This window comes from Emydura macquarii, unplaced genomic scaffold, assembly GCF_026122565.2.
Source record: "Emydura macquarii macquarii isolate MOO-44397 ecotype Brisbane River unplaced genomic scaffold, CSIRO-AGI_Emac_v2 contig_318, whole genome shotgun sequence".
Lineage (NCBI taxonomy): Eukaryota > Metazoa > Chordata > Testudines > Chelidae > Emydura > Emydura macquarii.
Window position 1 is genome coordinate 8828478 of NW_027130455.1, and position 12717 is coordinate 8841194.

Below are 12717 nucleotides of genomic sequence, written 5' to 3' on the forward strand. Positions count from 1 at the left end.
TGTTTTTCTGGCAATTATCTGACACTAGTAACAAGAAGAAGGGAAGAACAAGTCAGACATCTAAATGCTCTTCTTCACTGAAATGACTTGGTAACTACTAGATTTGAATGGGGGAATATATAGGGCAGATCCTGAGCCGAGTCTGAGACACACTTGGTGCAGCTCAAGGCTATTTTATGTCCCCAATCTTGGAACCAGTCAGCCACTGCCCTGTCCTTACTATAAAGAATAGCAGTCACAGGACAGCTCCGTTTTATGCCAGCTAGAAGAAGATGTCAATGTTTGTGGGAGCAACATAAAATTTAAGCAGAATCATCAAAATGGTATTTAAACACAGAATGTGAGCTAGATACAATGTGTACATAAATAACATATTTAAACACAGTAAGTGAACTGGATAAAACATAAACATTCAGAAAAATTTAGTTATATCTAGGGAGGGTTTTTACTCCACAAAATTTTAGTAACTATTATTAAAGAGTTTAATCAAATGTTCATGTAATTCATTTGTAATTTAAAAAAGAAGCAGCAGCCCATACTCCAGTTGCCAATGGTGCTGACATCAGAATATCTTGGAAAGCTGGATTTTCATGGTATTTCTAGTTCTGCTTTATCAGTGCAGGTACACAAGGGCAGATAAAATATTACCTGGTACCAAATACAAGATGTGGCTGTTTCATCACTGAGTTTAATATATTTCCTGTTTAGCTGAAATTACAGAAAATGTCACCCACACTAACACAGCTTTCACTTGAATACTTGGTTGTGCTGAGCCCAAAGGTAAACTGGGGGCTTTCAGACATAACGGGACTATTATCCGGCATCAATTGGCATAGCTTCATTGATTTCATTGAAATAAATGGAACTGCACCAAGTAACACCAGCAGAGAATGAGGCATTACATCTCCATTTATGGGAATCCTGTTGTATGCCCCATGTTAAGGTGGAAATTTCAGGACTAAAAAAATAATGTAGTAATGCAAATCAGACACCGAGGGGTGTAAAATTACATACTGTAGCACACTTTCTGCCTCTTAGGAAAAGTTTTTGGTAAATTAAATCAGTCTAGGGTAGTTACTTCCCTTTGCTACATTCTCATATGTTTTCTGAGGTGAATGTCATTTTACCATTCTTGGAACAAGTCAATATGCTAGAACTTATTTATTAATTCATCTTACCGTTTGTGTATATAGCATTTTACGGGGAAATACAAATATAATTTCCTTGACCTCCAAAAGCTAATATCTAGAATTATAGAAATGTAAGGCTGGAAGGGACCTAGAGAAGTTAACAAGTCCAGCCCCCTGTGCTGTGGCAGGATCAAGTAAATCTAGACCAAAACCTCCAGTGATGAAGATTCCACAACCTCCTTTGGAAGCCTATTCCTGAGCGTAACTACTCGTGTGCTTAGAAAGTGTTTCCAAATATCTAACCCAAATATCCCTTGCTGCAAACTAAGCCCATTACTTCTTGTCCTACCTCCAGTGGCCATGGAGAACAATTGATCACTGCTTCTTTATAACAGCCCTTAACATATTTGAAGACCATTTTCAGGTTCCCCCCATCTTCTTTTCTCAGGATTAAACATGCCTAATTTTTTTTAATCTTTCCTCTTATGTCAAGGTTTCTAAACCTATTATTTTTGTTGCTGTCCTCTGGACTCTCTCCAGTTTATCCACATCTTTCTTAAAGTGTGTCATGCAAAATTGGACACAGTACTCCAACTGAGGCCACACCAGTGCCAAGTAGAACGGGACACTTACCTTCCTTGCCTTACTTACAACTCTCTGTTAATACACCCCAGAATGTTATTAGCCTTTTTCACAATTGCATCACTCTATTGACTCATATTCAGTTTGAGATCCACTATAATCCTCAAATCCTTTTCAGCAGTATTACCACTGAGGCAATTATTCCCCATTTTGCAGTCGTGCATTTGATTTTTCCTTTCTCAGTGAAGTACTTTGGGCTCGTCTTTATTGAGTTTCATCTTGTTGAATTCAATTTGCCAAAGTCTTTTTGAATTCTAATCCTGTCATTCGAAGTGCTTACAACCACAAGCATACTCTCTAAGCATACTCTCCACTCCAATATCCAAGTCGTTAATGAAAATATTTAATAGTACCAGACCCAGGACTGCCCCTGTGGGACCCCATTAGATACACCCTCCCAGTTTGACAGCAAAACATTCATAACTACTCTTTGAGTATTGTTGTGCACCCACCTTATAGTAACTTCAGCTAGACCACATTTCCCTAGTTTGCTACCTAACTTTGGTAAGCTCCCTAGGATGTTGGTAATTAATATGGGTCCAATCGAACTCCCCGTAAAGTCAGTGGAAAAACTGCCATTGACTTCAGTGGCAGTTGGATCTGGCTCTGTATGACAAACTGGCCCATAGTGACTAATGCCAACCTCTGAAATATTAAGCAGTTAAAAAATTATAAGACAATCCCCCCTTTAAAAATGATTGCCCTTATTCCTTGTGGGCAGCAACTGGCATTTTAGCTCTCTAGATCAATATGTCATAGAGCATCTGCTGTGATAACAATGAATACTCAGAAGATCATCTGTTGGTCTGGCCAGGATTGGAGCTGTCTTGCAGAATGAACATTCCTTGCAAACACTGCAGAGGAACAACCTCTCCAGAGTCCATGGGGGAGCTGCCAAGGCACATAGGAATTGGCATACTGGATCAGCCCAGAGCTCCATCTAGTTCCAGACCCTGTCTCTGAGAGTGACCAGGACTAGATGCTTCAGAAGATGCAAGAAATTCCTGTGATAGCATATTCATTTAGGTGTTTTATCATTGTGTTTTTAATGATCTTTCAAACATTTTGCCTGAAGTAAAGCGCACAGATTTGTAATTCCCAAGCTCACCTTGTGCCTTATTTAAAGATAGGGCACAACTTTTGCTACCCTCAAGTCTTCCAGTGAAGAGAAGATTGCATATTTGTGTTAGAGTTCAGCACTCCATTCTTAAATTAATTCACAAGACCCATGAATTTGTTCCTGGTGACTTGTTCCCTATTCATTTAACACTATGTTCCACCACCTTGCCTTCAGACATGTTAGCTACATAGGAATTGCCATACTGTATCAGACCCCAGAGTCCATGTAGTCCAATATCCTGTCTCTGACAATGGCTAGCACCTGGTACTTCAGAGGAAGGTCCAAACACTCCTGAAGTAGCAGATGTGAGATAATCTGCCCCTGAATTACAGTCTCATCATAATCCCTAATTGTTAGAGATTGGTTTAAACCTGTAAGCATGAGTTTTTATATCTCTCTACTATATTTTGTTCCTATTAGCTTTTTGTAACTTTGAATGCCAATGTTCTCCACATAAATGTTCAATCTCTCTTTGAATCTTGCTAAATGTGTGGTCTCTATATATTTCTGTGGCAGAATTCCACAGTCCAATTACACAGTGTGTGAAAAAGTATTTACTTTTTTTTTTTCTTTTTTGTTGTTGTTGTTGAATTCTACGTCTTTCAGAAGGCTACGAGTAACAGTGGAGGAAAATATACACCCAGAGGTACAGAGAAAGGAAAGAATGTGGCATGAAGGAAGAGAAAAGGGAAAGAGTGAAGAACAAAAGCACAAAAGACACAGTAACATTTTTTTAAAGTTTATTTAATAGGAAGTTGAATGTCAGAATTGTTAAAATACCATGTGAAGGAATGTTTTATTTCATACAACAGTGTGTACATTTACATAGAGCAATATCTATCTCTGTAGAAATATATACACACATTATATATAATTACACACATGTATACACCAGAGTTCTAATGACGGGGGGGGGGGGGCGAGGGGAGATTATTATTATTTTGTATTGTAATAGCACCTAGCAACCCCAATCAAGATCAGGATCCAATTGTGCTAAATGTATTTATCCTCACAACACCACTCCAAGAGAGTGAGATATTATAATCCCCGTTTTACAGATGGGAAACTGAGGAACAGAGAGTCTGAGGCCTGATCTACAACTAAAACATCAGTCAACATAAACACTGGCGTAGATACCACTAAAATTCTTCCATCAACCTAGTTACTGCTTCTTGAGGGAGTCAATTTACTACAGTGATGGGGAATACCCCTTCTCTCACTGTAGTAAGTGTCTACACTACAGCACTATTGCTTGTAATGTAGACATACTCTGAGTGACTTACCGACAGTCACACAGGAAGTCTATGATGGAACCCAGGTCTCCTAATTCATAGACAAGTGCTATAACCACTGGACCAAATGTCAACGCTCACTAATGCAGCCTTTGACAGTGCCCCAAGGTTAGAAGAAGGTTACATGCCAAAAGTCAGAGAGGGTACCACCGTCCTAAATTATCCAATGAGTTTACATTCCAGATAAGGTTGGGCAACTTTATGGTAGCAGAGGGCCACAAAATCCACTAAAATCCTTTGATGGGCTGTCACGATCGGGGCAGCTCACATGGCTCCTGGCACAAGTACATGCGCCCAAACAATCCTCCGCCGACACCACCATGCCAGGCCACATCACATACACCTGCCTATCCATATTAAGCTCTGTGATATCATGGAAGGTGGCTCAGCCCTCACATCCTGACACCATTCCTGCCCCAGTCCCCACCATCAGGGACACCACCCCTCCCTGTTCAATAACCCCTGGTCACTGTCCACTGGTGCCATCCCAAAGCTGCCACCTTCCTGCCCTTACTCCAGCAGCTGCCAGGAAGCAGCCTTCCCTCTTCCTCCAGACAGTGAATGGAGCCACCTCTCACCCCCTTTCTTTGTCCTCTGCTCCATGCTGGCAGAGCCTCTTACCCCTTCCCTCACTCCAGGTGCTGGCAGATCCGCCTCCTCTCCTCCAGTTGTTGGGCCAATTAAAAAGATCTGGCTATGGCCCCTGTGCCACCAGTTGTCCATCTGTGTTCCAGATAATGGGCCTAATTCTGATCTCTCCCCCCTTTTACATTGCCATAACTTCACTGAGTTTCTCTTGATTTGAGTTGCCCCTCCTCCCATATGGAGCTCCTGGTGTAATTCCTTCCCATAGGTTTTTCTCTCTCTCTCTCTTGCCCATTGTTTGGGATTGGAATAGCAATTATCTATGTCTATATACATATGGACTGAAATTCTCAAAAGCGACTAGTGATTTGGGCTAACTTGAGACATCTTAATGAGACTTGATTTTTGAGGGTGATTGATCAGCTGAACATGAAGCCGCTTTAAAGATATCTCAAGTTAGGCACATAACAATTGAGGCACCCAAAAATCACTTGTCACTTTAGAAAACTCAGTACAGTATGTCAAACAGGTAGGACAAGTTAACTTATCTGATCATTCCCACATACGAAGTTTTGTTTAACTTTGCAACATGTTGGATAAAATTATTTCCTCTCCAAAATTAGACACAATAAAAGCACTAATTTGTGTAAATTCAACCATTTCTAAAGATCAGAACTTGCTCATGATCTTACAAAAAGCCTGACTAGTTACATAATTGGGCAAATTGTGTGGATTCATACCAGTTAGGCTATGCATTAGTATGAAAAGCCTTCACAAATTCACTCCCTCTTCCCCAAGCACAGTTGAGAAACAGACTTTAGTATGTGCATCAAACTTGCAGTTGTAATGCTGACAATACTCCAAATGTAGACGGACAGAAAGATCAGGCCCTAAAAACATCAGTACTACCAATGCCCCACATTCTCTTCTCCTCTTCTGCTGAACATAAATGCCAACCTACACCTTTCTATATAAAGGCTAATGGGACATTTTATTTCACTCAGTTCTGTGAGCCTCACATTATAATAAGGCGCTGAAGCAGATTTGCTTTTGATCATGCCTGAATTATATGGCAGATGATTCACAATTAAAAATTTGTAATTATCAGATCTTAGTATAACCTGAGACAGAATAGTGTGTCTAAATCTGGGGATATGACATAAGGGTTTTTGCTTCCTGAAGAGAAGGTTATTAATGATATTAGTTAAAGTAATTAAGCCTGGGTTCTTTATTCCCCAAATCCAGGCTGCTTATTTGCAACCTTCAGCTGGCCCCTAAAACTCTCCCTCTATCTCTACACAAGATCTCATCAGCTTTTTCAGAGAGGAGGTAGTCAAGATGTGAAGTGGTCTCCCTCTTTCATAGAACATAGGGTTAGAAGTACTGCAAGGGTCATCTAATCTAGCCCCCTACCAAGATGCAGGATTTGTTGTATCTAAAGAATCCAAGATAGATGGCTATCCACTCTCTTTTTGAAAACATCCAGTGAAGGAGCTTCCATGACTTCCCTAAGCAGTTTGTTCTATTGTCCTACTATTCTTACAGTTAGGAAGTTTTTCCTGAGATTTAATCTAAATCTGCTATGCTGTAGTTTGAACCCATTGCCTCTTGTCCTGCCTTCTGTGGCAAAAAGGAACAATTTTTCTCCATCTTTTTTATGGCAGCCTTTCAAGAATTTGAAGACTGCTATCATGTCCTCCCTCAATCTCCTCTCTTCCAAACTAAACAAACCGAGTTCCTTCAGCCTTTGCTCAGATAGTTTGCATTCCATCCCTTTGATCATCTTTTTCACTCACATTCTTTCTATACAGTGGTGACCCAAATTCCTCCTACTTCCTCTCTCCCAGCACCCTCTCCTCCTTCTCCCCTGTCACCAACACCAAAGTTTTGGACTGCTCTCCTCCTCTATCCTTTCCACTGGCCCTGTGACTTGCATCCTCTCCTGTCTCTGACATCCATTGCCATCCACTCTGACCCCCTGCTGACCTTCCTCAATATCTGACTCCCCTCTGCTCCTTCCCTTCACAATTACAAACATGCTCAAAATCAAAATGATTTTTTCCTTCCTACGCATAATATTTTGCACTTGTCTTTATTGAATTTCATCTAACACACAACTGCAAAATGGGGTGGCTAGGCAGTAGTACTGCTGAAAAAAGGATCTGGGAGTTGTAGCAGATCTCAAATGAATATGTGTTAATGTGCTGCAGTTGTGAAAAAGGCTTATATTATTCTGAGTTGTCCCCCTCTGCTGACACTGGTGAGGCCTCAGCTGGAGTACTGTATCCAGTTCTGAGCACCAGCCTTTCAGAAAGATGTGGACAAATTGGAGAGAGTCCAGAGGAGAGCAACAAAAATTATAAAAGTTTTAGAAACCCTGACCAATGAGGAAAGGTTAAAAAACACTGGGCATATTAAGTCTTGAGAAAAGAAGATAGAGGGGGGAATGTGATAACTGTCTTCAAATACATAAAGGACTGTTACAAGGATGATGGTGATCAATTGTTCTCCATGTTCACTGAAGGGTGGACAAGAAGTAATGGGCTTAATCTATAGCAAGGACCATTTAGGTTAGATATTAAGAAACATTTTCAAACTATAAGATAGTTTAGCTCTGAAATAGGCTCCAAGGGAATCTCAATATCTGCACTAGATGACCTCTTGAAGTCCCTTCCAGCCTTACATTTCGATGATTCTATACTTCTATGCTCCAGTCTCACCAAAAAGCTATCACTTGACTCACCTGCCTTTCCATCTCCTACCTCTTCTCTCTTCTGCACTTCACCTCCAAAGTCATTGAAAGCACTGTCTTTGGTTCTTGGCATTCCTCACCTTCTTCTCTAGTCCATTAATGGTGCTAGTCTTGAATGTCCATTTGTCTGATTCTCCCACAGTCATCTTCACAACCTTCTTCCACTCTGCATTCTATTCAAGAAAATTTCAGTGAATTGACCCATAGGCCACTACCCATCCCTATCCCGCAACTCCATCCTCAAGAGTCATCTCTGTTATGGTGCCTACAGCTAAAAATAAGTTTGTGGATCAGGGATGTGTAGATAAGTATTTATTTAAGGTTAAAGAGACAATATATATATTCAAAATAAACATATTTTATGGTGTCCTTCTCTCTGACCCTCAGCATATTGCTTGTCCTCATGAACTGTAAACTACTAGTACATTGTGGGCATTACTGGAACAAATAATATGCATTAATAATTCTATTATGAAATAATGCTTGTCACTAGTGACATCTTATGATACCACCATGCACTTTGATAATTAACTTTAAGCTTATTCTCACTATCATATTCTCTAGTAAATTCTTTGAACTGTAAAATGAATAGCACAAACCATATTTGCCTACCTAGACAGAAGTCCTGATAATGCTTCCTCCTCTGTGATCTGATGTCTCTGTCCATCTGAGCTTTTCAAAGATGAGTGAACAAAAGTCTGTTCATTTTCATCAACCAGTGGGCACTAGTCACAGCAGGGTATTCCCTGACCACCAGGGTTATTTCATAACAGAACTGACACTTCTCTCAGTCTTTGGGTCATGCAAAGCTACAGATATTCATAGGTATATGCTCTGGTAAGAGATAGACTTGTTTGTCTGAGGACTGAAAGGTTGCTAAGATTTTATTTTCCTCCCCACCTACTCTATTTGTTCATCAGCAGAGGTGTGGGTGGCCTCAGTATAATAGGAGGAATTTTAAAATATGGCTGAATGTCATTATCTTTCTCCTAACTAATTAAGACTTCAACATGGAGTAAAGCCCAATAGAAACATATTGTTTTCAAATACTTTCTAAGCCACATCCTGTCTTTAAAAAACATAAACAAGTAATCAAGTTACTAGGCAATTGATGACTAAACACATTCATTTTCTACAATAAAACTGCTTTTAGATGAAAACTCAATCATTTCTTTTTCAATTCAATACCTTCCTGATACATTCCATTCTTATATTTTCATTGTTCTGTCCCCTTGACTGATTTTTCCCCAATGAAACTGTTAAAGGCTAGAGTTCTTAAAAAAAAAAAAAAAATAGTATCTAAGTATTGGCCAAATGATCACAGGATAGTAATGATAGCAGTGTATACTGTATTCTTTCCAATTTCGTTTATCTCAGATTCCTAGAAAAGCATTTATCTTTGAAAATCAAAAGTAGATTTTAACCTAGTTCTCCTATTGTTAAATTCAAATCCAGTGAGTAGATCTATAGCCGTTACTATTCTCAAGTTATATAAACTAGCGTTTCACGCACCCGAAGAGGCGTTTGTACGAGTATTGTGCTTCATCTGAACTATGAGCGATACAATTTGTAACCAGATAAATTGATAAAGTGATATTTCAGCCTTTCTTACAGCAGATTAAATTTTTAGCTTAATGTATTGCGCTGTCAACTTGGAGGAAGGCATACGGATAGTTAAAACACCAATAATAATAAACATTTAGTGAAAGAAGGTCTCCTCTCTCTATACACTACTCCAGCCTTTGTACGTCAATTAATTTTAACACGGGGACTGAATTTTCCTCAATTCCCTTGAGTTCAAGATCTGTCCAGAAACAAGAAAACACTGAAATAATGGAGACCTTTGCAAAAGAAGTAAAGCGCCCTGAAATATTTCTCTGCATGCTTAAAGTACTTCAATAATGGTCTATTGCCAACTGTCTTTTATTAACAAAGGGGGGATTCCTAGCGAGGCTCTGATGTCTCTCTTTGATCTAAAGTTCGACCACGCTCTTGTAGCATCAAAGCAGTCTCCCGTTTACACATGATATGGGACATTCGGCATCTAATTTACGTCTGGTCTTGACAACGTTTTTTAGTTAGGACTGAGTTCGCTCACGTCACAAAATAATGCTACTGACGATCGGAAGTAGCAGTGCAATCCCGGGAACTGCCTGCAAAGGGAACTCTATTGAGTGAGCCACTACTCTCCGATTCACTGCAGTTAGTGGGGGAAATAACACCTTCCCATTCCAGTCCGAGCAGTGCAAATATCCTATGAAATCTAACTTGTTAGCCCCTTATAAATGAACTCCTCTTGGGCGGAACCAGGCTGTAGGCAGCACGGCAGGTGGTCTAACACAAGTCCACACACTGGGGCATAATACAACAATGGGAAGCAATTCTAAAAGACGCATGGCAGAGCAGCCCCGTCTGGGTAACACTTATTTCCTCCCCGCCCGCCTAGTTCGGTAGGGCAAATAACTCTCTAGCCACCCGCATGTTCAGCCAACCCCCAACTGACTGGTAAATCGAAAGTTGATCAGTTACAGCACCACGATTCGAACATTTACTTTATTTGGTGATTCCTGGTTTAAGAATCACCAGGCCGGAGACAAAAAACAATTGTTTAATGAATATAAAGATTACTGTGAATTTGAGAAACCTGCGGCCAGTGGCTCTTTCTCTGTCCCACACACGTCTCCAAAGTCCACTTCGGCAAGTCTAGAGCGCTCCAGAGAGATTCCCCTCCGGCTCCTTCCGATCAGTTTTGGGGAAAGCCTTCAGCTGACCATGACATGCTATTTGATTAGCTTGCGTCCTTCTCAAACACACCGAACGATTTGCTGCACAAAGATCACACGGTGCGTTGCTAAGACGTACTTTGTGCACCAGCAGTGCCGGGTTTAGCATCGCTGCAGGGTGGCTACAGCGCTTCTTGGCACAGGGGTCTGCAGGGCATAGTAGTGTTAGGGGCGAGCCGTGGGGGCTCGGCAGAGTTTGCAGGGCCAGTGCAGCGCGCTGGCGCTAGCTGGGCTTGCCGGAGTCCAGGAGAGAGCGCGATAGTTTCGGGCTGAGTTGTAGGGCTGCTCCCTGCCTAAGGTGGCCCAGCGGGAGGCGGGGTGCAGGCTGCAGCCCGTGCGTGGGGCTGCTTTCTGAGCACCCCCATTGACTACAGGAAGGGCCAGGTCAGGGGACAAGTGTTGCTTTAAAAGTGCCCCGAATTAGGAGAGTGCAGCCTGCTGGGAGCTGCTGGCCGGGAGCTGCTCGCCGCCCCTTACCTGAGTTCCTGAGCTTGCGGTTCTTGAAGACCGAGATGACGACCAGCAGGTTGCCCACGATGTCCACCACGGTGGTGAAGATCAGCACGCTGGACAGCGCCGGGACCACCCAGGCTGGCCGCTGGGCCGCCGCCGCCGCCGCCGCCGCCTCCTCCAGCTCCTGGAAGCCGAAGCCCCCTCGGCCGCCCAGGTCGCAGCAGTTCCTCATGGAGCCATTCTCCAGCATCGCGCCCAGCCGCCCCCAGCAGCCTCCCGCCCGGCCCGACTCCGCCTAGCATGGGCTGGGGCGCTCCGGCCCCGGGCTCGGCCGCCGCCTTCCCTCCTGCCCCGGATGCCCCGGCTCTGGCGACTAGCCGGGCTCGGCGGCGGGCAGCGCTTTAATGGGCTGCTCTCCCCCGCCTCCCCCCCGCGCACGCTCCCCCGCTGCCTCCCCGGCAGAAGGCGCTGCGGGGCGGCGGACGGGCGGGGCTGGAGGCAGCCCTCCACACACACACACACACACACACACTCTCTCGGCCGCCCCCGGCCAGCGGCACAGCCAAGAGCCGGGGTAGGCGGGGGAAGGGGTCGGCGCGGGGACTGGGAAGCAGAGCAGCCGGCCGGGCGGGCAGCTCCAAGCCGACGCACACAAGCTGCCTGCCTGCAAACTTTCCCGCGCGCCGCTCCAGCTCAGCTCCCTTCGGCTCGGCGCCGGCCGGAGGCGCTGAGGGGAGCCCGCGCTCCGGAGCGCTTTGCTGCGAGCCGGCACGTACTGGGGGAGCAAAAGTGTTTGTGTGTGGGGGGGGAGCGGGCTCCTGCACAGGGCGGCCTTGGTAAGTCAGATTTGGGGGGGGGGAGTCGGGGTGCGCCAATACCAACAATTGGGGGGGGGGGGGGCGCAGGGACGTGTACAAGGGGGCGAGCAGGGGCACGCCCCCAATCATTGCCGGGGGGCGGGCACAGAACTCCAGCCCGCGCGTGCCCCTCCAAAAGGGGCCACATTTAAATTCCTTCACATGCCTCTGGGGAGGGGGTGGAGCACGCAGGGAGAGAGGCGGAGGGGTGTGCACAAGGGAGGGGGGATTCACCCACGGGGAAGGGGGCGCGTGCATAGGGAGTGGGATCTCAGAGGGGGAGGCGGGTCAGAGAACAGCGCCAGGGGGACCTGCCTAGGGGAGGGGGCTCACAGAGGGGGGACGACAGAAGGGAGTATGCCTAGGGGAGGGGGCTCAGATGGGGGACATGCAGAGAGGTGATCACAGACTAGGGAAGGGGGGGCTGGGTAGGCAGCCTTAGTTTTCAACCTTTTTTCATTTGCGGTCCTCTAAAATATTTCAAATGAAGGTGGGACTCCTTTGGCAATTTTAGACAGTGTCTGCCGACCCCCAGGGGTCCATGGACCACAGATTGAGAACCACTAGGTTATGGGAATGGGGGGCGTGGGCGAGGATCGGAGGGTGGGTGGGGGAGGAGGCCCAGGTGGGCAGGCACCAGCTGAGGAGGATAACACTGCATGCCAGGGGAGGAGGGTGGCGCAGGGATGGGGTCCACAGCCAGGTTGGGAGTGCAGAGGACGCTGTTGCTGTGAGTGGTGCGGGCAGGGGCCATGGGGGGGGGGGAGGAGCTCATCCTGCCCCTGTGGCTAGCCCAGGCCTTCTAGCAGCAGGCTTGCCAGGCACTGAGCTGAGCTGTGCTATGGGGCACTGGGTGGCATGAGGTGCATGAGGCTGACCTTGAGCCTCAGGTTCAACAGCCAGGGCAGCTCCAGGGCCCTTCCCACAAAGAGGCAGTGAGAGGCCAGAGCCCTCGTGCTCCTCCTGGGCCCTGCGTGGGGACAGGGGATTCTCAGTGCTCCCTCACTGTGTGGGGCAAGTTACAGCCAGGCAGGGGGCACTAAGGAAGGGCCATGGTAGCTCAGCTCGGTGCAGGCAGGGGGTGGGGTATTAAAGATGATGCT

At 45.2% G+C, this 12717-nt stretch overlaps 1 protein-coding gene across 1 annotated transcript in view; it reads right to left on the bottom strand.

The window, feature by feature from the left end:
- MTNR1B (melatonin receptor 1B) overlaps positions 1 to 11034 on the bottom strand; it is a 36177-nt gene extending 25143 nt beyond the window's left edge. The window contains exon 1 of the mRNA XM_067567398.1: positions 10782 to 11034. Coding sequence (XP_067423499.1) covers positions 10782 to 11007 — 226 coding nt within the window. The 5' untranslated portion in view covers positions 11008 to 11034. The remainder of the gene's footprint in view (positions 1 to 10781) is intronic.
- Between the last annotated feature and the right edge of the window lie 1683 nt (positions 11035 to 12717).